The sequence below is a fragment of the Corylus avellana genome, chromosome ca1 (assembly GCF_901000735.1).
Source record: "Corylus avellana chromosome ca1, CavTom2PMs-1.0".
Lineage (NCBI taxonomy): Eukaryota > Viridiplantae > Streptophyta > Magnoliopsida > Fagales > Betulaceae > Corylus > Corylus avellana.
The window spans coordinates 28366368-28391135 of NC_081541.1; the positions used below are offsets into that span (position 1 = coordinate 28366368).

The 24768-nt window shown below is 36.8% G+C and overlaps 2 protein-coding genes and 1 pseudogene across 2 annotated transcripts; all 3 read right to left on the reverse strand.

The window, feature by feature from the left end:
* Positions 1-5859: 5859 nt before the first annotated feature.
* Positions 5860-8593, reverse strand: LOC132163807 (uncharacterized; annotated as a pseudogene).
* A 6224-nt stretch (positions 8594-14817) lies between these two features.
* On the reverse strand, positions 14818-15651 carry LOC132168989 (uncharacterized). Its single transcript, XM_059580086.1, has one exon. The coding sequence runs from the start codon at positions 15649-15651 to the stop codon at positions 14818-14820; it is 834 nt and encodes a 277-aa protein (XP_059436069.1).
* A 2069-nt stretch (positions 15652-17720) lies between these two features.
* Positions 17721-20814, reverse strand: LOC132185140 (cytochrome P450 CYP82D47-like). The gene is made up of 2 exons (XM_059598956.1): positions 19688-20814; positions 17721-18446 (listed from the first exon to the last, which is right to left on the reverse strand). The coding sequence occupies exons 1-2, from the start codon at positions 20657-20659 to the stop codon at positions 17811-17813; spliced, it is 1608 nt and encodes a 535-aa protein (XP_059454939.1). The 5' UTR covers positions 20660-20814; the 3' UTR covers positions 17721-17810.
* Positions 20815-24768: the final 3954 nt, after the last annotated feature.

Here is a 24768-nt window from a genome sequence, read left to right on the forward strand (position 1 = left end):
CTCTTGAATAACCATTAAGAAAAAAAAAGTTATATATATATTTGATTAATTTTAGGGCATCCAAGTTAAAGTTAATAATTTTTTACACGACCTGTGAAATCAACACGAAACTAAAGAGTTAGAGTTGAAAAATCTGACCCGTTTAATTACATGAGTCCGATTATAGTCAACTTATATAACCTTATACCCTTAACTTAACACAACTCAAACCCGACACACAAATACAAAATTATCAACTCTACCCCACATATGGCCAGGCACTACATATGTTATTCGTTAGAGAGAAAAAAAAAGTCCCATATAGGTAAAAGAGCCGGACAATGTTTTCCCTTTTTCGTGTTCTTTTCTTCCCTTTTTTACGTTATAAAAGAATGCAAGGAGACAAAATTCAAAATAAATTATGTTAAAAGTTGTACACATGTTAGCTTTATCTCAATCATTAGTTTAGTAAATAAATAAATAATCAAATATGATAATTAGACATTGATAACTAAACCTGACATCAACCATTAAAGTTGCAGTTTTATTTTATTTTTTATTTTTATTTAATTGCAATATTAAATGATATTTAATTATAACATTTTTATAGAATTAAAAAAACCCACCCCGAAGTTTCTTGCACGGATTTGTTGGCCTCCACCCTCTCCCCCACTTACTCAACAAAAGGACACGGATAAAGAGCACAAAACTGGCATCCCAATGCATATTTTTGACCAAACACAACCTCTATTATTTTACTCCAAATCTTCTCTCATCTCTTTCTTTCTCTAGTGCTTTTAAGCAGTTCATTGACTAGTCTAGTATTTCTTTTAGACTTTTTATTTTTATTTTTTTTTTTTTGGGACTTGTAGTTTCCAAGAATTTATGGTGAGAGTGAAGCATGAACCTTCACAATCTTAGAATAAGGCTTTTTATTTTTTTTTTTTTTTGGGACTTGTTATTTCCAAGAATTTATGGTGAGAGTGAAGCATGAACCTTCACAATCTTAGAATAAGATCCGGTCAACATGATAATGCTATGTAATGAATATGTTGTTGTGATGTAATATCGTATAGGAATTACTTTCACACGTATGAAATCTATTTATTTAAATAAATTTTGAGTTATTCGACTATATTTGATGTTAGTGATCTTTATTAGTACGGATTAAATGATTAAATTTATCTTTTTTTTTTTTATCAACTTAAATTTTTAGGAGAAATATTGATTTAATATAGTATTGAAGTAAATGTATTGAGTTCAAACATTGTCTCTGACTATCTGTCAATTTACCCACATTTTCAGTTAAACATTTCACATATTGAGACGACAATTTGCTAGAGATCCTTTATTCGTCAAATATAACAAAATAAAATATGAACCATGAAATAGTTTCTCATCATTCCACTTGTAATGGAGGAAATTCTATTCCCACAAACTTTGGTTTCGACATTTACCTCACATTAGATGACTTTTTTTAGACAAAAAAAAAAAAAAAAAAAAAAAGAAGAAAAACACTTCAAAATACATTAGCACACTATTTTTATTTATTTCATTTTTCTAAGCATCGTCGAATAATATAGTTGCTTTCACTATTCTGGGACAGAAAGCATCTTCTACCTTGCTTAATTAAAAATAAAATAAAAATCCACTCGAAGATTGTAGAGCTTTTCTTTCTCAGCTAGGGATATTGATTCCCATCAATTTACTGTTTGAATTATTAGTAATTCGAGTAACAAATATGAGAGATCGAATTGTTATAAGATATACGTGTCTCAGCAGGTGAGTGGACCGTCAAAACCTAGTCAGATAAGTAAATTCTATAAAAACTCTGACAGATTTACTATCCGAATCACGACCAAAGTTACTGATCATCTCTGATCTCTATCAAGAAGTAAGGTTTATGGTGGAGAAAGACATGAGGGGTCAGCTACGTACGTTATAATCTATTGTTTCTCAAAATTTGTTGCAGGAAAATGCACAGTACAATAAAGGGCTCGAGGACCCTCAAATATAAGGACATGTAAGAAACCAAAGGTGCCTTTCACTGCACATAACATGACCATTACCCTATCAACCCCCCCCAAAAAAATGATCATTAAGAGCACCATGGGAAGCACTCCCACGCACAAAAGCTTCACCCACTGCCATCCAAATGGTCAAAAAATTGAGCCCCCAATAAAAAGAATGATGGATTTGAATGGGACTATATATCTCAACGGTGGTCTTCAAATAAAGCCAATGCAAAACCTAGTCTCCACAGAAAACAGCACTATCCTTTAATCTTTCCCTCTTCCCTCTTCTCCTTTTACACCCTTCTTAATTACCACCACTTTTTTGTTTCTTAAAGGGTCCTCAAAATTATTCAATTCCAAGTTAAAATGTTATCTTTCTCCTTGTACCATCATCATTGTATACCCATATATATGAGTGGGTTCCCCACTAAATGTCATTTTTAGGGTTTACACAATCTCTTTCTCATCAAGATGTTTTTGATATTCTACCCTAAATTTGACCTACATCCATCGTGTGTATACTTAATCAAAGCACTTGGTTTAAAAAAATGATTTATTGCCTCAAGGTAAAATATTTCTCATTGGTCCCATTAAGAAGAAAGGACCTTTATAAATAAATTTCTTATAAATTAGATCATATGAATTCTTTCCATCAAGTCTTTAAAAATGTCATGTAAGAATAAACACTTACTATTATTATTATTATTATTATTATTTTAAAAAATATGTACTTCTCGCATGCTAAGTGATGCATGATACTAGCTTTAAGAGATGGTATAATTTGAAGATTTTTCTTATGACCTAATTTGTAATAAATTTTTGTCCTTTTTCTTTTAGGAAAAAAAAAAAAAAACAAAACAAAAAAACAAGATTGTGAACTTAAAATAGCTAGACATCCCAACCCAATATGAGCCAAAGCTAGCCGTGGCTCTAAATGGTTATCACACTTATGTCACACCGGTATGATATGTTTGTGAACTGTTCTTAAACCTAGAGCAAAAGGTCCTCATTGGACACTTATGGTTGCTATCTGAACAAAATATGAGAAAAAAGTAAAAGAATAATGTTATTTAGTACACTACTATACGACTGACATATAATTGCGAGGATGTGTCAGTAAAAATCAGTCATTCGTGTTCTTTTTTTTTTCTTTTTATTTATTTTTTTTTCTTGAATAATATTACATATTCAACTCTCATCCGGTCATCCCACTCCTAACCCAGTGCTTGACCAAAATTTAAGAGTCGATGAGCACATCAACATCAACTCAGCAAGATAAGAATAGGATAAAAGATGAGTATTTAGAATTATACCTAATTTTTACTATCACGTCAAAATCATGGACGGCGGAAGAGCTTGCTTTAGGGTTCTAAGTCGTCTGTGGTAAGCATATTAATATACCCTCATAAAAGCACCACAAGAAAAAGAAGAAGAATTAAAGAGGGGAAGGGTGACAGATGCTTGACCTTTAGGAAAACAACCACCACCACCTCCCCACAAATGAACAACTAGAGCAGTCCACATCCACTTGATGATCAACGTTCAAAATGTCCACCAATGGGGCCCCTCAATGATGGACATACGTGTGATCCACAATCCCCGCGTAAACTACACATCACAGCAATTAAGAACAAATTTAATTAATTACTCCCACTTTATAATCAACCATTCTAGAAAATACAACATAATAATAATTCAATAATTTTCTCAATTTGATTTTATTATTTCACCTATGCTGTAAAATATAATTACTAGCAACTATAATTTTCCCGAGTAATGTTAGTAGGAAACCAAATTCATAAATAGTTAAGGTCCATGAAGTGATGAAACTCAATAACAAAAAAATCACTCAATAATATTTAGAGCCTATATTTTACTACGCTGATGTGACATGATTTAATAGCATTTGGATCCGTTTTTTAGGTTGACATGTACATTATGAGGTATATTTGGGATTGCGTTTGATAGGCTTAAAAGTGATTTTAACACTCAAAAAGTCCATTTGAAGAAAAATATTCGTTTAGTAAAAAAATTAAAAACGCTTTTAAGGGTCCAAAAAGCTTAAAAATAGCCAAAATGCACTTTTGACAAAAGCTTAAAAATGAAAATTTTGCTAAAAAACTATTTTTGACGTAAAAACGCTATTTCTCAAATGCAATCACAAACAGACTCAAACCGGTTTTATAAGCTAAAACCTATTTTAAAATATATTATAACAATTTTAACTAATTTTGAATGGATTTGGGATTATGTTGGCAAATTTTGCCAATAGAAAAAGCATGAAAGAGTTTTTTTTTTTTTGAAAAAAAAAAAAAAAAAAAATCTTTACCAAATAGACCAATTTTTACTTGCCACAATTTTTTATATTCTAAAAATACTTTTTAATCTTCTTAATGTTGTTGATAATAAGATTGTATATTGAATCACAGAGAATAATGTACAGAATGAGCATATATATATATATATATATAGGCTAATAATATAAACACTATATTAACCTATGAGTGATAAGCAAGTAACCTAATAGACTAAAGAAAGGTGGACCTAGATCGAATACCTAAGAATATAAATAATTCTAACATAATATTCTTAACAAACATAATTCCAAATACTTCATGAAAACATTTCTAAAAACCCCAAGAAGAAGATGGCTTTCTCCACGCTTATAGCTCCATATAAACTTTTTTTTAAAAAAAATTCTTATTTGAGCGATCAAAATGACATCATATAAATGTGGGTGGATAGACAGATCTTTCTTAGTTTCTATCAATGCAAATGGAACATATAGTATGGAGCCCATAACATTTCTGTATGCTTAATTTAATAGAGATAGCCTCTAGCTGGACAAAATGCTATAAATGGTTCCCATAATTGACCGTTCGATTCCATTCTCACAACTTGGTAGGATAGTCTCCTCCACAATAACAAGAACTTAATGCAAATCTTTTTTTTTTTTTTTTTTTTTAAAGCAAAAAGACAGGCGGATGAGATTAATTATCACCGATCCGCTTAGAGCCACACAAAAAGAATCTAAACGATAGGAGCCGCATGTGCTCCTTTTAAGTTCGAATCCAGTGAATATATTCAATTTCCATAGAAATGTTAGATGCAAACCCCATTGGCAATGCTTTCAAAGCAACAAATCCAGTGAATATGGCGGCTTACACGGTTTCTGATTACTGTGATATTTTGTTGGAACCTTAAACGACGCAGCATAGCTAGCTAGTTGAGAAAACTTGGCCACAAAATTGAAGTTGCACCTACGTCTTCAATAATCACAAATGGTCCCATGTATATTTTCCGACAGCCAACAAACGAAAGGATTTATTTAGATTAGACATTTCGGATTTGAAATATGATATTTCGTGGGAAAACGACAATTATTCAGATTGTACACTTCTGTGGTGGTAATGTAATTATGCACTCAATTCATCGAACCCAACCAACAGAAGAAGAAGAAGAATAGAGAAAATTAATCATAATTTTTTTAACGGTTGAGATTTAATTTGAACTGTTTTTCTTTACAGCACATAAGTCAAATTTGCTTGCTTTTATCTCGGCCCGTATCCTCTTTGGTTAGATTAATGGTCTAATGCTGTAATTAAATTGGTAATCATCGGAGATATTATGGGTGCCAAAATCAACTAAAGTTTTGTCTTAGTCGAGTGAAAAGAAGGAATTAATATAGTATTTAAATTCTGCAATCTCTAGAAGGTACTGAACTATGAAAACGGATCCTTTCCATTTCAAATGGTTGGTTACTTTTGAGGGGCAAAATTATCCACCAAAAGTGAAATTACAATTTTGCCCCTCAAATTTTAACCAACCGGCTCTTTTTCATTTCATTTGAAATTGAGAGAATATCATTCTAGTAAACCATTTGGAAATAAATTTCAGAGCAAGTCTATCAAAATTATAAAAACTACAAATATGAAAGAGCTTTTGGGACCTGCTTCCTTATTGGGCTACTTGCAACAATTGCTCGGGAAGAAAGTATACTTAGAGGCGCTTTACACTTTTAATGATATCTCCATCATTGCTAATCAACCGCGTCAAGGCAAATTAGTGTGGAAAAAATTCGTGTTCCAGATTGTTCAGTAACAAAGCTAGCACACTCAGTTTGCATGCCAAGTTCGCAAACAAGGCCCGCCATTCTTGATCATGATGATCAAATTGCATGCATCAGCTGCAGCCTTCCAAAATATTTTCAACCAAGACATATATTTGGATCTTCTTCATCAGAATCGAACTCAACCTGCAAGCAAATATCAACAGGCATAAATCACTACACTTGACATCATGAAAAAGGAAATCCTTAGAAAAAGCTAGCTAGTCATATCCATGACCCACAAGAAGTATGAAGAACATTGCCAGCATATATAGCTATCAGAGTTTGAACCATTCATTCAAAACATTGACTCACATTTTCATCTTTGAACCACTTCCCATGACCATCACGCTTCCAACCAGCAGCTGTAAACTTTAGTTCCCTCTCTCGATGCTCCCGGAGATCCAAATGCTGCTGCTGCTGCCGCCCAACCACCTTGTCAGCCGCTTCAATTGAAGGACAAGAGCTATTTTGACTCAGATTAGAATTCCTATTCGTAATGTGATCCAGAATTAGTTGTACATCACGGTTGGCATTACTAGTACTCTGCCGAGGCTGAGGGTTTGGTCACAATGCATCTCTGAAGCGACCTTTCGTGACTGTTCAATCAATGGTTTATCAACTGGCCCGAAATTTTGGTGGCGACTAGTACAATTTGCCGTGCCAATAGAAGAGCCTGACAATGCTATTCGCTTATTTATCTCATCTTGTCTCATCAACTCTCGTTCCTTTAGCTTCAACTCTGTAGCGCGGTGGCTTGATCCCTTGCAATGCATCTGCAATATGGATTTCCACTTAGGGACAACTTTATGGAAAAAAGGAGCAATGTACATATACACATCTACATAAGTACATTGTACACGCTAGGAAAGCCCTCAACAGAACAATTTAACAGGTATATATGAGAAATATTCACACAAATATAAAATCATTCCCTATAAGAGGATCCAAAAAGATTCCTGTATGATTATGAATCTCAAAAACCCAACAACCATCATCTATAACATGTTTCACAACTTATATAAACTTCAAGTAAAACTATCCTTGAATACTGACTTACAAGGATTGGATACCCAAGCTTATATACGTATAATTAAGATTGTACTTGAGGACACTTAGAATTATAACATACTACCACTCTTCACAGCCCATGTACAAGCTAGAAAAGCCCTCGACAGAACTATTAAACAAGTATATATGAGAAATATGCACATAAAGATAAAATCATTCCCTATAAGAGCATCCAAAAAGATTCCCATATGATTATTAAGCTCAAAAACCCAACAATTATCAACTACAACATGTTTCACCACTGATACAAACTGTAGGTAAAACTCACTTTTAAAAATTGACTTGCTAGAAAAGGGTGTTCAAGAACTTATATAAACATAGTTAAGATTATTCTTCAGCCATGTTGGACACTTCAGATCGTAACATACTACCACGCTTTGCAACTGATATTCACAACGGTCCACTCTATCAACACTGAGCTAATAATAGTTTTTTATCTTTTGACGGATCCACTCACCTATCAATTTGGTAGTGGGTAAAAAAAGATAACGTACTTGTGTTGGAAGCGAGCAAGCAGGTGAACGAATCACAAACCGAGTTAGCCACTCGGTAACTAGGAGCATCTCTTCATAGCTGTAATGCTTCGAGCTTGTAGGCCCCGGAAACTAGAATTAAATATCGTGATCCGAGTGTAGCGAAGAAAGAAGATCGATTCGTTGCAAGTGAGAGTCTTATTGCTTTAATTTAAGTCAAAAGGCCCACCTTTCAGTATTCAATGACTTAATACTATGCTCTTAATCCAAATTATAAGTCACTCCTTTCATGACTTAACTATAAAGCTGCAACTCGTTCGATCTCATACTTGACAAGCTGTATCCAATTCCATGACATAGTGGCTGAATTTGATACCAAACGATACAAAAATCAGGTAGAACTCACTTCAAAATCGACTTACAAAGTGAGAATACCCAAAAGCTTATATAGACATGGTTAAGATTGTACTAAACATGTGTACACTTAGGACGGTAATCAACCACAAAATTTTATCACATGATGACAACATAAGCGACTCAAAAGCCCCAAAATTTTCCCGATTCAGGCAGTGAGTTTACATTGCCTAAATTCATGCTAGGAAATTCTTCAATTTATTCTCGGACATAACAAAACCCGGCACACAATTTAGCTTTTGCAAACTTGATGGACCATTGCAATTGCAGAACCACATGTTTAGACCACGACCAACACAATCACATCATCAATAAAAAAGAAACTAGCAAATGAAACAAGGGATACGTACGGAGAGCATGAGAGGGGAATCGAGGATGGGAGAGTTGGGGCAGAGGAGGAAGCGTATTTTCCGCTGGAGAGCCTTTTGTACGAAGACCCATCAAGTTGTTCCACCGCCAGATCGTCCACTCTCCGCTTCCTCTGTTGCGCCTCTCTTGCCCAGCTATCTCCTCCGAACACGCTCATCGCTCTGTGTCGGTCTGTCTCCTGTGTTTACACATCCGTATGAATTGGAACTTTCCGTCGTATACACGACATGCCGTTTTAAGTAACGAGCCGTTCGGTCCATAGAACCCAACGACACGCCCTTTCTCCTTTTCTTTTTGACGATAATTAATATTTTTGGGAAATTATCCCACGAGGGTACCTCTAATTTTAAATAATTAATGGTTTGAATTTTTTCCTTGTGATAAAGAGGGCTTACCAACTGTGAATATATTCATGTCAAATCATGGATAAAAAATAGGGATAAATGTAAAATTAGTTTTTGAAATTGACCTAAATTACAAATTACTCCTTATGACATAAAAAATAATTTATAAGTTCATATAATTGGCCTAAATTATAAATTACTCCTGGTGCTAAAAAAAAATAAAATTATAAATCTTTAAGGTATGCCAAAATAACAGTTTACTTCCTTAAATCAATTTCCATTACTGTAAATTTATCAAGTTATACCCAATAAAAATGCGACACATATTATTATTAATTTCTCATTTTTAAAAAAATGACAACTAGAATTTTTCATCATTTTAGGACACCATCTAAGAGTACATATTAGCCCTCACTCTAAGTTATATTGCTACAATAAATTAACCTAATCTCTTCTATCTCCAAAATTTTATGATGTGCATAACCCTCTTTCATTTTCATCTTCCTTGTTACAATTTGGGATCATTTTGCGAAAATTTGATGGTCACATCTTCTAACCATTGAAAAATAAATAAAAACAAAATTTTAGTTAATAAATTGTGACAAAGTTTTCATTCAAATTAAGTTGGAGAAAATTTGGTTACTCATTTTATTAAACTGACATTTGTCTTTAGAGCATGGAAATTGATTTCAGAAAGTAAACTGTTATTTTGGCCAACTCTCAGTACCTATAAATTATTTTTTATATCACGGGGAGTGATTTGTGATTTAGGTCAATTACAAAGATTTATAAATTATTTTTTATATCTCCGAGAGTAATTTATAATTTAGGCCCACTATAAGGACTAATTTTGTATTTATAAAGTACAAAAAAAAAATCATTTCCTTTTATCTTTATGTTTGTAATTGTTTATTTATTTATTTTTGGCATTTCAAAATATATATATATATATATATATATATATATATATATGATAGATTTCCTATCATAAAGGTGCCTAATAAGACCCTATATATGCTTGAGCAAGAGGTCTATCTGGGGTCTTTTCTAATTTCGAAGATGATCCTCAAGATAGAAGAAACAAACGTAAATGTTGTCAGCTTAATTGCTCATAGTAGCGCATGGAAATAATTGTGAGTGCAATAAAAAACACTGAAAGGATTCTTAATTTCATGGCCAACTGTATTTTTTTTTTTTTTTTGAGAAGAGCCGGATATATTGTATTTAGTGAAAATGCTGCAAAGCAAAAATCTCTGCTTGCAAGAGATCACGTATACAATTCAGTGGGTCATTATACCACACCATATTCAACTGTTCATATGAAGCCAAACGGGCCAACGCATGAGCCACCTTATTTCCTTCGCGACGTGTATAACGCATTTCCCAGACAGGAAGAGAACACAAAATAACTTTAAAATCCTCTGTAAGCAGGCCCTTCCCACTCTCATCATGGCCATCAGAGTTTATTGCAGTAATGATAGTTTTCGCATCTCCCTCAAATTGCAATTGCTGGATACCCAACTTGACACATAGTTGAGCCGCTAGAATAGCTACAAGACCTTCTGCTGCTACAGGGTCCAGTGACCCACAGCAAGTCTGACATTGCAAAGCGTACATCTGCCCCCGGTGATCACGAATGACCACCCCAAAACCCACGTGTCCCTGCTGTCGGTTAACACCGGTGTCCCAATTTGCCTTGAACCAACCAAACGGAGGGGTTGTCCATAGACAAATCGGGGATTGGTCAGAACGGGCCGGTGTACTCTTCCTCCCATCCGGCAGTGTTTGGAAAACCTCCGTCGCCTGGAGGGCTTGCTGAACAATTAAGTTTGGATTGAGGAAAGACCCACTATGGAGGACTTCATTTCGCCGAAGCCATATATGCCGAGCTATACCCACGAAGTGGATGAATTCCAAGCTATCACACTTGCGGAACATACCTTCAACCACTTGCAAGAAGTCCGGCCCCTCAAAACAAGCCTTCTGAAATGGGATACACCCTGCACTCCAAACATCGCGGGCTGAAAGGCACTGCCATAGAGCATGAAAAGTAGTTTCTGGTTCCCTCATGCAAATGGGACACTGTGGTTCCATGATTACCTTCCGAGAACACAAGTTGACTCTAGTGGGCAGAATGTCATGACAAGCCCTCCACAGAAAGTGTTTCTTAGCATTTGGTAGATGGAGTTGCCAGATGATACGCCAAATGGGATTAGTCCGAACACGAGTAGATCCCTCCGCCATGTTTTCCTCCTCACGGTCCTTGTGCATATGGTAAGCACTCCTTATCGAAAAAACTCCATTGGCCGTTCCCCTCCAAATGAGAGTATCCGATTGGTCCATGGCACTAATCGGGAGCGATTGGATATAAGTAATCTCCTCACGGGAGAAAAATTGCCCCAATAATACACAGTTCCACTATTTTGTGTGTACATCAATCAGACAGCTCACTGTTGAAGTAGGTGGAAGCATAGAGGGAAGGGAAATCACCTTATAAGTGGTCGAGACGGAATCCATTTGTCCTTCCAAATGCAAATTGTTTTCCCATTTCCAACTCGCCATAACAAACCTTCTCTAACAAGATCACAGGAACTCTGTATACTTCGCCAAACAAAGGAAGGTTTCTTACCACAAGGAGCATCAAGAACCGAGCACTTCGGATAGTACTTGGCTTTCATAATTTTTGCAGATAAGCTATCAGTATTTTTCCACAATCGCTAAACTTGCTTAGCCAATAATGCTTTGTTAAAGCTTACAATATCTCGGAATCCCAAACCACAATTTTTTTTTGGAAAGACTCATCTTACTCCAACTCATCCAGTGAATGCGTTTTTCCTTTTCTTTGTGACCCCAAAAAAAACCTCATCATCAAGGAATTAATTTCCTTACAAAGCAACTTTGGGAGCATAAAATACTCATACAGTAAGTGGGCATAGCAAATCACGGCCTTCAGTAAAATTTCCTTCCCCGCCTGTGATAGGAATTTTAGTTTCCAGTCTTGTAAACGTTTCCAGACTCTTTCCTTAATGCTTTTGAAAGCCCTTATACGTGACCTTCCCATAAGAGCAGGTAGTCCTAGATAAGTGTCAAACCGTTGATTTACAGGGATCCCAGCTAACCTCTGAACTTGTGATTTATCATCATTGGATGTGTTTCGGCTAAAGAAAATGGCCGTCTTATTGGCATTCATCTTCTGTCTTGACGCTCCCTCGTATAATATAATTGTAATATAGAGGACAATTGGTTCCACTGCGACATATTAGCCCTACAAAACAACAGGCTATCATCGGCGAAGAAGAGATGACTAATCTTCGGGCCGCCCTTCGACGTTGGAACCCCCGTCAAATCTCCATTCCTTGTAGCTTGAGTGATCATTGCACTTGAAGCTTCTGCACACAATAAGAAAAGATAGGGTGATATAGGGTCTCCTTGCCGTATACCCCTAGATGGGGTGATGAGGCCGCAAGAAGTCCCATTGACAAGAATCGAATATTTCACCGATTTAACACACATCCTTATGAGAGAAATCCACCAGTCATTAAATCCCATCCGTTGCATTACCGCCTCCAAAAAACCCCACTCCACCCTATCATAGGCCTTACTCATATCCAATTTAATCGTCATAAATCCCTTCTTTCCCCACATCCCCGTATGCATCGTATGAAGAGTTTCATACGCTGCTAATACATTATCCGTAATGAGCCGTCCCGAGATAAATGCACTTTGTGTAGGGGCTATGATATGGTTTAGAATCTTTTTGAAGCGGTTAGTAAGGACCTGAGAAATAAGTTTATATAATACATTACATAAGCTTACTGGTCGAAACTCTGTAACACTTGTTGGGTTCTTAACTTTGGGGATGAGTGCTACATAAGTCAAATTAATTTCCTCAGGCATCACTCCATTATTAAGAATATCTAGAATAACACTACTTACCTCCGTCCCCATTGTGGACCAATTGGTTTGGAAAAAACATGCATTCAATCTGTCAGGTCCCGGGGCCTTAAGAGGCGACATTTGGAATAGAGCGTCTTCAATTTCTTCCGCAGTAAAACTTTTTTCCAGGTCCATATTCATTCTATCCGTGACCCGAGATGCTATGGGTTGGAGGCATGAATTTGGATCATTAACCAGGCCCATTGCGAATAGGTTGGCAAAATACTCCACGAATGCTTCCTCTACGTCAGTTGCTGTCTCCCATTTTTGACCTTGTTCATCTATGATCATCGCAATGTGATTCCATCTCCTCTTTGCATTTGCACATGTATGGTAATACTTAGTATTACGGTCCCCCATTTTGAGCCATTCTTCCTTTGCCCGTTGGCACCACCACAATTCCTCCTTATCCAGCAGCCCATGCAGGTCCATTTGAATTTTTTTGATCTCTGCTGTGTGTGTCGTATCCTCCCTGGTTTGGAGTTGTAAAAGTCTCCCCTACAGTTTGGATATTGACTCACGCACAGTACCGTGTGATTTTCTGCGCCACCACTTAAGCTCTTTGATGCATCTTCCTAGCTTAGATGAAAGGTTGGCCCAACTTGATCCATTCAGTCCCTGTTGTCTCCAAGCCGACGTGATAACGTCGCTATATCCATCATCCGAAGCCCAGGTAGCTTCATAAGAAAATCTAAATCTTCTTCCAGTTAACCCATGGGATCGTGATAAGTGTAGCACCAGTGGAGCATGGTCAGAGCATATAGAAACATTCACAGCAACTTCGGCTTTAGGAAATAACGTCCTCCATGCGAAATTTGCAACACCCCGATCTAAACGCTCTTTTATTAAGCCAATTCCTTCTTGACAATTACTCCAGGTATACTTGGGACCAATGAAACCTAGGTCAGTTAAATCACACTCCTTCAGAGTTTGTTGAAAAGCTTGCATAAGATTTTGTTGTTGTATATTACCACCCAATTTTTCGGTTGTGTCCAAAACTTCGTTGAAGTTGCCAATACAAACCCAAGGTTCCGAGGCCAACTTAGCCAATTGAGTTAAAAGATTCCAAGCCTCTTATCGTTTTGCAGCATTCGGGTGTCCATAAAAGCCCGTAAATTTCCAATCAATAGACATCAAGCGATTGTGAACAATTGCATTTATATGTCTATGACTGTAATTTTGTACCTCCACTTCACATTCAGTCTCCCAAAACAATGCCAAGCCTCCGCTTTTTCCAACACTCTCCACCACAAACATATTACTAAAACCAATTTTTGTCCGTACATTCTCTATTTTATTTTTGCATGCTTTGGTTTCCATAAGGAATACCAAATTGGGTCTCTTTTCATTCACCATCTGGCGAAGTTCGTGAATTGTCCGAGGGTTCCAAAGCCCTCGGCAGTTCCAGCTAAGTATGATCATATCGGTCGGCGGAGTTGTCCACCAGCCTCCGCCATTCCCGAACTATCAAAAAAATCAGCCACCTTGTGTCCTGAGATATTCGGCAATACATCTCCAGGTATGGTTTCATCACTTCCACCTCCTCTTATTTTTCGCCTACTTATTTGGTCCCTATTTTGATCAGATTCCACCTTTCTGTCTTTTCTCTTCGCCAGTAGTTTCCCGGTCTTCGCCTCCTTGATAGATTCTGCAATGTCTGCTAGAATTGGGCTTGGGTATGAGCCTCCTGGACTGGTGAAATTCCCTCCCAGGCCCAGGCCCAAATCCGGTTGAGTAAACTTCTCAGAATCATTCGCATGCCCCGCTGACCACGATTCAGGAGGGGCCAGCTTGGATTTCCCAAAAGGGGATTGCTCACCTTGCGCACCAGTCTTTATTCCATCCAGATTCTTTCCATCCATAGATGACATCCACTCCTCATTAAACATATTTGACTGTTTTTCAAAACGGTCTTTTATGTTCCCGACATATCCTCCTTCCTTTTGGTGTTGATGATCCTTATAGGAAGCCACATAATTGTCCCCTCGATTTGCGCTTGGAAATCTGTTCATCCCTTTTGGATCCTGCCTGTCCCGCTCGTTTCCGCCGCCATGGACATCCTCGTCGGAGTTCGTAGTCTTTCTTTTCTGACCATATCCCTTTCTTTCCTAGTGGCCATCACGCTGTGTCCCTCCTTCTGGTGCAAATGGAGAAAATATCGATGAGTCTGCATGATCTGTGTGACGTTCATGCACTTTTTCTGGTTTCCGTGTGGGAGAGGTAGCTCGCAGCCAAGGCCCAAATTGAATGGTCTCTTTGTTTCTCAACAAACTCCGTTTCAAACATCCTTCGATTCCGTGACAAATCACCCCACAGTGATAACAATACTTTGGCAAACGTTCATACTTGAATCCAATTAAAGTTGTATTACTGTCAAATTTCAACATACGTCCACGTGAGAGAGGTTTATATAGATCAATCATGATCTTGACCCGAAGGAACTCCCCCCATCCGATCCCATCGCGGTCAGTGTCCACCTCCTCTAACTGTCCGAGAGAGCCTCCAAGTTTGATCCCTACCTCACGTCCCATGCACGCTAGAGGCAAGTTCATCATACGCACCCAAAAGGAGGCTTTTTCGAAGGTGAATTTCGATGGCGAGGTATGACCATCAAAATCTTCTACCATGAATAAATTGCCTTCAAACACCCAAGGTCTGCCCTCCAATACCCAGATCTTATCCCGATCCGATTCAAATTCAATCAAGAATAAATTACTCCCTAGGATTTTGAAAGTAAAGGTCCCCTTCAATCTCCACCAGCGCATCAGTGTGGTCTTGATTGTCTCCTTACTAACCATCCTATCGGACACTAGTTTGCCTACCACATAGGATTGGCCTCTCTTAATCACCCCTTGCACTTTAGACGTGTTGATTTCAATCTCTCCATCTTTGCCTTCCGACAGGGTCAGATTCGCCCATAGGTTCGAAAGCTCATCCGCCATTGTCGCAAAGATCTCAAAGTACTCTAAAAAAAACCTTAACGTTTATGAGAAACAGTTCCTTCTCATCTAAACCTTATCTAGAGAGAAAACGATAACTTACAGAATTGACGAAACAGTAGAATAGTCGTCTTCCACCTTCTCCCTAACAAAATACAGGCAACACAGTAAGCACCACCTCAAAGGCTGCACCAACTGCTGCCCCCATTAGGTTCTTCGGAGATGGAGACTTTTTCTCTCTGCCTCTTCCAACTCGTTCTACCTTTCACTGAGTGAGATGGCAACTACATAGTTGGTGGAACTTTATTCTTCATATCCAACTATCAACTATGATTTCAAAGAAATTGCTTCTAACTATTTTTTCCACTAAAATCTCTCATGGCCAACTGTAGATAGGCATTCAATCCTTTCTTTTCTTTTTTTTTTTTTTTTTTTTTTTCATTATTATTATTTTTTAATTAAGAAGGATAGGCCCGAAAGATTAATTAGACATTAATGAAAATCTAATGTCGCTAATACTAATCATACATATGCTAGAATTCTTCATTGCAGAGATTCTAGTGCATGCCCTGACTATTTGGAAATTTTATTGGGCCGTTGAACCATCACTTTTGATGGTCGCTCAATCAGCTTCAATTGCCAGTTATGGCTAAAACATATGAAGAAGCAGTGAGTTAGTGACCAAATGCTTTTGGGAGAGGGTTTCCTTTTTTTTTTTTTAAAAAAAAAAAAAAAATCAAATGCGGGAAAATGTTACAAGGGAAGATCATTCTCACTCTTGATCTGAATGGAAGAGAGAATAAGATATCCTATGGAAATGTTTCCAAACATAAGGTTAGAAGTGGCCCACTTAGCAAATCAATTTGTCCTAAAATTGGTACATCGAGAAACTTTCAAAGCCTTTCAACTTTGAAAAGAAGAAAACAGAAGACAAATTTTGGGAGAGGTTAGGGTTTCCTTTATCACAGTTAAAAGTTTCTTGATACACCATTAAGGGTGGTGATTCAATGGCTCAAGAAAATCCCCAAAGTGGTTAGGCATGTATTAGGGCATGAGTTCGAATCTCCGTAATGAAGAATCTCCACATATGCCTAATTAGTATTAGCTATCTTGGTTTCCATTAATACCCTGGCTGGGTCAGCTAGGCCTGGGCAAATTTACCGCCGATCGACTTCTACCGCACCGATTAACTAATGGGCGGTAGGCGAAACATTTTATTTATTTATTTATTTTTCGACAAATTCGGTTCGGTAGGTGAAATAAAATCTGTTAACCGAATCGACTTTACCGACCAACTTTGCCAATAATTTTCAATTTTTTCACATACCGACTTTACCAACCGATTTTACTGACCGCCTATCAGTGTTGGGACAAAAATTTGGTGGAATAAGTCGGTGAAATTTTCTATTTTACTGACATTTTGACAAAACAAAAAATTTTCTATCAATGCCCAACCCTAGGGTTAGACTATAGCTCAGTTGAACTTGAGGGAGTAGGTGCTACTATAGTCATGCTCAGGTAGGATAGCCACAATTGATTTCCTAGACCTACTCTTTTAGCTCATAAAAAAAACAAATAAATAAATAAATAAGTTTCTTGACGCGGTTTACATGAAGAATATCATTGTAGATCCATTGCCAAACTTTCTTTAAAGTGTTTGGCTGATTTTTTTTTCTTCCTTTAAAGTGTTTGTAAAGTTAGGCCTGTGATAGGGCGACCATTATACGAAGGGCGAAGTTTCTTGCTTTTGTTCGGCAATCAAGCTTAAGGGTTTCTTTTATGATGACTGGTGGCGGGTCGGATGACGTCTGGGCTTTTGAACTGGACTGAGATAAGATTAGTTAAAAAAAAAAATAATAATAATAATAATTTTAATATAATAGATGATAATTTTATTACAGTACCCCACATGACTAAGAAAATTTAACTAAACTTTTGGGAAACTGACCTGATAGTTTTATTTCTTTCTTCCATCACTGATGTAACGTCGTCCTTATCCTTCAGATCCAATGTATCATGGTAAAATTAGCCAGCCAGGCTCAGAAACCAGCACCCGATATTTGACCAGAGGGTTCCAGAAATAACAACTACCCATCATTTCAATTATACTACAGTACTTATATAGTAATTTATTAAATAATTAACACTAATATATAAATTCATTAAATAGTATTTACTCCATAAAGCTCCGAAGGTAGGCGCGGCGTGACAAGAACTTCAAGTGGGGTGGCTCTTATGTTTGTTAATCCAAACCTCTCACTCATATCAACCGGTGCATTAGAGGGAGTTGAAATCTCGTACATGTGCAAAAAACTGGCCAGGGCTAAGTGTACCATTTGAAGGGCAAAAGACGTTCCAGGGCATGCCCTTCTGCCACTTCCAAAAGGGATCAATTCAAAATGTTGACCCCTAACGTCAACATCTTTGTGGGTGGTGAGAAATCTCTCTGGCTCAAAATTCAACGGGTTTGACCATATGCGTGGATCTGTCTGGATTTTCCATGTGTTTGTGATCAGCCGGGTGCCTTTTGGGACTTGGTAGCCTCCTATGGTGCAGTCCTCCATAAATTCACGCGGTGCTGATAATGGTCCTGGTGGGTATAAACGTAATGTCTCTTTTACTATTGCTTGGAGGAAGACTAGCTTTTCAATATCTGACTCGTCTATAATTCTTTCTTTACCCACTTGGCTGTCAAGTTCGCCTTGGGCTTTTTTCAACACATGCAAGTTGTTCAACAATAGCGATATTGCCCATGTTAGAGTTACCATGCTGGTGTCACTTGCTCCTGCAATCATACTCTACAAAGTGTAGTTTTTGTTAAGAGTGATATACTCTCAAACAAATGATCCTGATTACTTAAAAAGCAAAGTTCCACTAACAAAATCATCTTAGAGCTAACAATTTGTATTCGCGTGTCGAATTAAAATATAAAATTTTATAAGTCAATTTTAAAATAACCTATTTAATTAAACTACTGAGACCTATCGATACGAATCGGCTAATTTCATATAAGTAACGCTAAATAGGTGTGAGAAATTGAGCGTGTGTGTAACATTATTAATTTCTATTAGATTCATGTCATGTTCGTGAGTAGAGTCGAAATTAAAATTATCAAAATTAAGGGTTAAGTACTTAATACTTCCTCTGGGGTTTGGAAACTTTATTTTTACTTCTTTGGGGTTTCATTTTTATTACAGGACCCCCCCTGAGGTTTTAATAAAGGACCAAGTTAGTCTATCCGTTAGTTGACCGTTATGACTGACACGTGGACCAATCAGATGTTGACACGTGACACTTATTTAATTTAATTTTTTAAATTAAAAAAAATGTATTTTTTTTTTTAAAAAAAAGAAAAAAGAAAAGGAAAAAAATTGGGGGTGGCTGGGCACCAGGGGGTGGCCGAAACTACCCCCTGGGCACCAAGAGCCACCCCCATGGAGCCTTGGGGGTGGCTTCGACCACCCCCAATTGTGGTTGGGGGTGGTTTGGCCACCCCCAGTGGGTATTGGGAGTGGTTTTGGCCACCCCCTTGGGCCCTTGGCTGGCCAACCCCATGGCCAAAGGGGGTGGCCGAGCCACCCCCAAATGGCCAAGGGGGTGGCCGAATTTTTTTCCTTCTTTTTTTTTTCTTAAAAAAAAAAAAAAAGTTTTTTTTTAATTTTTTTTTTAAAATTTAAATAGGTGCCATGTGCCAACATCTGATTGATCCACGTATCAGTTTTATTGGTCAACTAACAGATGGATTAACTTGGTCATTTATTAAAACCTCAGAGGGGTCCTGTGATAAAAATAAAACCTTAGGAAGGTAAAAATAAAGTTTTCAAACCCCAGATGGGGTATTAAGTAGTTAACCCCAAACTTAAATGTTAAGTGTTGAGTTCTGATTGTGACTAGACATGAGTGTAAAACTAAACTGATTAACCATAATTCGACTGGTTTAAATAAACGTAATTATGCTAATTTCATATTGAATTGAAATTCGCATTGAAAATATATGTACCCTAATTAAAGAAGTGAAAAAGGGTGAAATTATGCGTACCAGAGATGTGGCTTTGATGATGGTATCAGCATCAAAACCTGCAAGGGGTTTGCCATCGAGGACAGAAAGCATCACGTCCATGAAATCTTGCTCCCCTCTGGCGACGCCGCCTGAAGCTCTCTTACGCTTATGCTCTTCCAAACATTCACCAAGAAACCCATCCAATTCCTTTGCAGTTTTCTTCATCGCCCTCTCATGCCCACCAATATCTAACCACCCAAGTAAAGGAATTGCATCCGACACCACAAACAACCCGAGCAAATGGAAGAATTCATCCAGCGCCTTCTGGCAACGCCGTGCCTCACCATCGTCATCCACCGCACAGGCAGAAAAGTACCGCTTCCCGGCAACCATTCTAAGTATCACGTTAAGACTCATATCCCCGAACCACTGCTTGAGCTCCACCGAAATCTGGCCCGACCTGGACCCTGACCTGGACCCGTTATTTTTCGCGGTCCAGAGCTTGTATAGCTCTGCTACGGAGGCCTTTACTTCGGAGACTCGAATGTAGGAAAGAAGCTCCAGCCGGCGGTTTGACAGAAGCTGTAAGGTGACTATTTTACGCAATTCACGCCAGTAGGGTCCATGCGGCGCGAAGCCGAACATGGCGTAGTTGTAGCCCAAGTGTTTGACGGCGACGAGCTTCGGCCGCGACGACACCGCCGCGTCGTTGGTGGTGAAGCACTCCTTGGCCATCTCCCAACTGCTCAACACCAAGGCATGATTCAACCCAAGCCGGAGAGTAAAAAGTGGTCCGTACTTGTCGGCCATGGCTCCCAAAGCCCGGTGGGGAGGCTCGGTTCCTGCCAGAAGAGGGAGGTGGCCGATTACAGGCCACGCGCCGGCAGGGAAAGGTGCTAAGTTGGGAGAACGATTTACTCTGGTCCTCCTTAAGAGGAAGTAGCCAAAGAGGAATATGGAAATTACAAGTCCAGTCATGGAAGAATTCAGGTAAGGTGAAAGAAAATCCATTTGGGTTCAGATCTTTTGTTGTGGTAAAGGCAGCAGCTCCAATTATAATCTCAAGGCGTGTGCTTCAAAAATTAATAAACTGCCCAACGAAAGTTAAATGAATTTTGAAAGTCACGCTCACCCCCAACTAGTCCATATAGAATATTGGCATATTCAACGTGACGATACTACTTTTACTTTGATTCACACATTAGAAAATTGCATATATATATTCAAAACACATACTCACCCTTATTTAAAAATGTAAACTTAACAATATTATAGCTCTAAACTGAACATACTTCAAATATATATAAATGTCATTACACATTTTTATACTAACATTGTCGATTTCAAAAGATCCCACATACGACATTTATAACAACGGTTGATTTCAGCAAAAGTCAACCCACCTCATGAAAAGCTAAAGCCTCCTGCGGAGGTCAAGGATAATAATCTAAGTTCAAGTAGAGCTCCCTCTCGCCTCCTGCAACTATATTTCAAAAATTCAACAATTTTACAGGTAAAAAAATTAAGTGCATGGCTCAATAAGTAAAAGCTAACAGATTTTCTTTGTGTGTAACGTGAGTGTTTGTTTATTTACAAAAGTTGGTTCTCAAAATCCATCATTTTTAGAACAAATGCAACGTTTTTTTTTTTTTTTTTTATTTTTATTTATTTATTTTTTTATTTTATAAAACTTGTATATCAAAATGCCTTAGCAAAATGATGGAGTAAAAGTCATCAACTTAGAGAGAGATCTTTCCTAATAGGATACAAACTTCAAAATTACTTAACATTTTCTTCTCCAAAATTTCATATATACGGTAATACAAATAAATTCAATTGCTAAGAGCATGTTTGAGGTTGCATTAAAAGGGTAAAAAATACTTTTAATACCTAAAAGTTGTGCCAAACAAAAAGCTGGCATGTTTGGTAAAAAATTTGAAAAGTACTTATTTGACTTTTTTAATTCAAAAATTGTCAAAACACACTTTTAGGAAAATCTTAAAATTAAAGCTTTTTTTGTTTTTTTTCCTTAAAAGTTATTTTTGACTTTAAAAGCTCTACTTCCAACGCAATTCTAAACATGCTCTAACTCGTCATAATGAAAAAAAGAAAAAAAGAAAAAAAAAAAAAGTTAGATCAACACATAACAGAGCAAGTGCATCACACACATAAATATACTATACCCTCCCCCCACGCTCCCAAAGTTTTAGCATGATTTTACTTTTACCTTCAATATTTAAAAATTGACAATTTACCTTAACAGAATTTCAAAATTTCGCAATGTGACTTATCTATTAGCCATTGTTGTCTTCTTTGACAAAAATAGCTCACGTTCGCCGCACAAGCTGTTTTTGCTGCAAAATTCCTTAAATTGCCCCCCAAACACGCATTCGTTCAATCTCGGTCAATACCCTCAACATTTTTAAAAAATTTATGTAACTTAAAAATGTAACTTATAGGGACAATTTTTAAAAGACAAGAAGCACGGATTGACCAAGATATTTTCTTTGTCTTCAAGCCGACACGTTCGAGGGTTTATTTGCTTCAAGTTGACAAGTTCCAGGGTTTCTTTGCTTCTCTGATTTAAGGAGAACGATAGATCCCTCAAATAAGGATGCAACCTCTGGGTCCACACAAAGCGGTCCTATATTAACTGCATCGTGTTTACTTCTGTGAGTGGCTGATGATTGTGAGAAGGAACCCACACTGAAAAAATTTTTAGTAGAAGGTTTGTGAGTTGCAAAAATTTGAAGGCAAGTAGCTTACTCAATATTTTCTTGTATTTCGTGGGTATTGAAGAGTTCTTATTTGTTTGTGTTCGATTCATATCAGAAAAATTTATTGTTTTCCTCCTAATTAATCATTGTAGGGCTGTGGTCTGGCATTCACAGAAATGGATCCTCTCCATTTCAAATGGAATGGAGAGGAGCCATTTAGTAAAAAATGTATAAAATTTAAAACAAGATTATCCTCATCTTTTAAGAGAAGGACAATTACGTCTCACTTTTTTGCCTAAATGGTTCCTCTCCATTTTAAATGAAATGGAGAGGATCAGTTTCCAACATTCACTATGTGTTGGCCGCCAACTAGTTTTGGTGGCCCTACAGTGGCCGCTAGTTAGGATTGGCGATCTGACAACCATCGTTAGGACCACCGGAGCACCACCACGGTGGCGGCAACATCATTATATATGTTATTTTGATTTTTTTTATTTTGATTTTTGAAAATTTTTTATTTTAAAATTATATTTTTTCAATTTCTGATTTTTATAAAACACTTCCTACAATTTTAACAAACCAAACTTTAACTTTTTTCTTAAACTTGGATCCGACTAAATTAATTTTCAATTTTACTTTTCTTGTTCTAAAAAACTCTCTTCAAAACTTAAATATTTCTCAAAAAGTTTCAAAAAGAGACCCACTTTGGTGAAAGCAAGTCATGTGCCAACGACCACGATGACGATGCTACGAGGAAGGAGCTAGGAAGGTTGTAGTCTTGTAGACCGATGACGCTCGAGTTTCTTGGTCTTTCTTTATTAAATTCTAAAATGTTGATAAAGAATGATGGTGTGGGGCCTGGGTTTCCAACTATTAAAGCTCCAACCCAGAGTGGGAATCAATAAACAAAACTGTCCCAATTCCAAGAGCTGCCACCATCGTTGGTTCTTCACCAAACCTTGGAGTTTCCAACCTCTTATGCTTTAATTTGCAACAGAAAACAGATTGAGAGTGAGCTGAACGTGTTAACCATGTCCGGTGAGCAGATCGTGAATCAAATTTCTGCTGAATAAAATTTTGAGGCCGAGTCTCTTTTCGTGGTCGTCAAAAACATTCTTAAGCGCGCAATTCATGTTGTTGACAATGTCTTGCTGGTATGTATATATCACTACAAAAAAAAGGCCATTTCTTCACGTGGCAAACAGTAATATTTTTTTGGCACGTTAGTAAATGCTGACGTGTCAAAAGTAGCACGTCAACAAATTATTTATTGACGTGTTAAAAGCTACACGTCAACATTTACTGACGTGTTGAAAACAACACGTCAGTATTTACTGACGTGTTATAATTGACACGTCAGTAAATTTGAGCCAAATTTAATCTGACATAATTTTAAAATTAATAAGTAATTGATTAATTTTTTACTGACGTGTCAAATACTGACACGTCAAGAAATATTGACGTGTCACTTTGAGTGACACGTCAGGAATTATTGACGTGTCAAAGTGACACGTCAGTAAATATAATATATATTTACATTATATATATATATATGATCCCAACATTATTAGGTTAATTTAATATTGTACAATATGATCGAATCCCAATTAACATTCAATAAAATTAATTTTTAGAAAACAAACACCGGCCAGTACTTTAATATATACTTTTCTTTTATAACAAGTACCGTAACCCATTTGAACATTCAAAACTTAAAAAAAAAAAAATAATAATAATAATTAATTTCCAACTGTTAGCCATGTTTTATTCGAGATACCGTATGTATATATATATATATATATATATATATAACATGCATTTTTCTCGATCTCGTTCATTTAATTATGAGATACGAAATTTGGTATCTCATTAATTCAAATAATTAAAGTAACAATATTGGTGATCAATGATATTAAAGTTTTGACACACACACACACACACACATACACACACACACACACATATATATATATATATATAAACCATGCACGCTATATATCATTTAGGTTTGAGCCATGCACGTTAAAATGAAATTGTTGTTTGTAAGATTAACTGCGCGCACTATTCACGTACATAAAATAAAACCAAATACATGGGAACTCAAATGAAATACAAAAGAGGAAAACATAAATTATATTAGTATTAATATAATTAATACTATATTATAAACATATAAACATGTATATATATATATATATATGCATGCTATTTAAAAAAACATGTATAAATATATAAAATTAATATATATTAATATGTATTTAATTAATATAAATAATATTTATATATATTAATTTTATTACTGACGTGCCACATAGGCACGTCAGGATTTCCTCACGTGCCACATGTGGCACGTCAGGACGTGCCTTGGGAAGGCCAGCGCCTGCTGGCCGTCCATCGCATGCA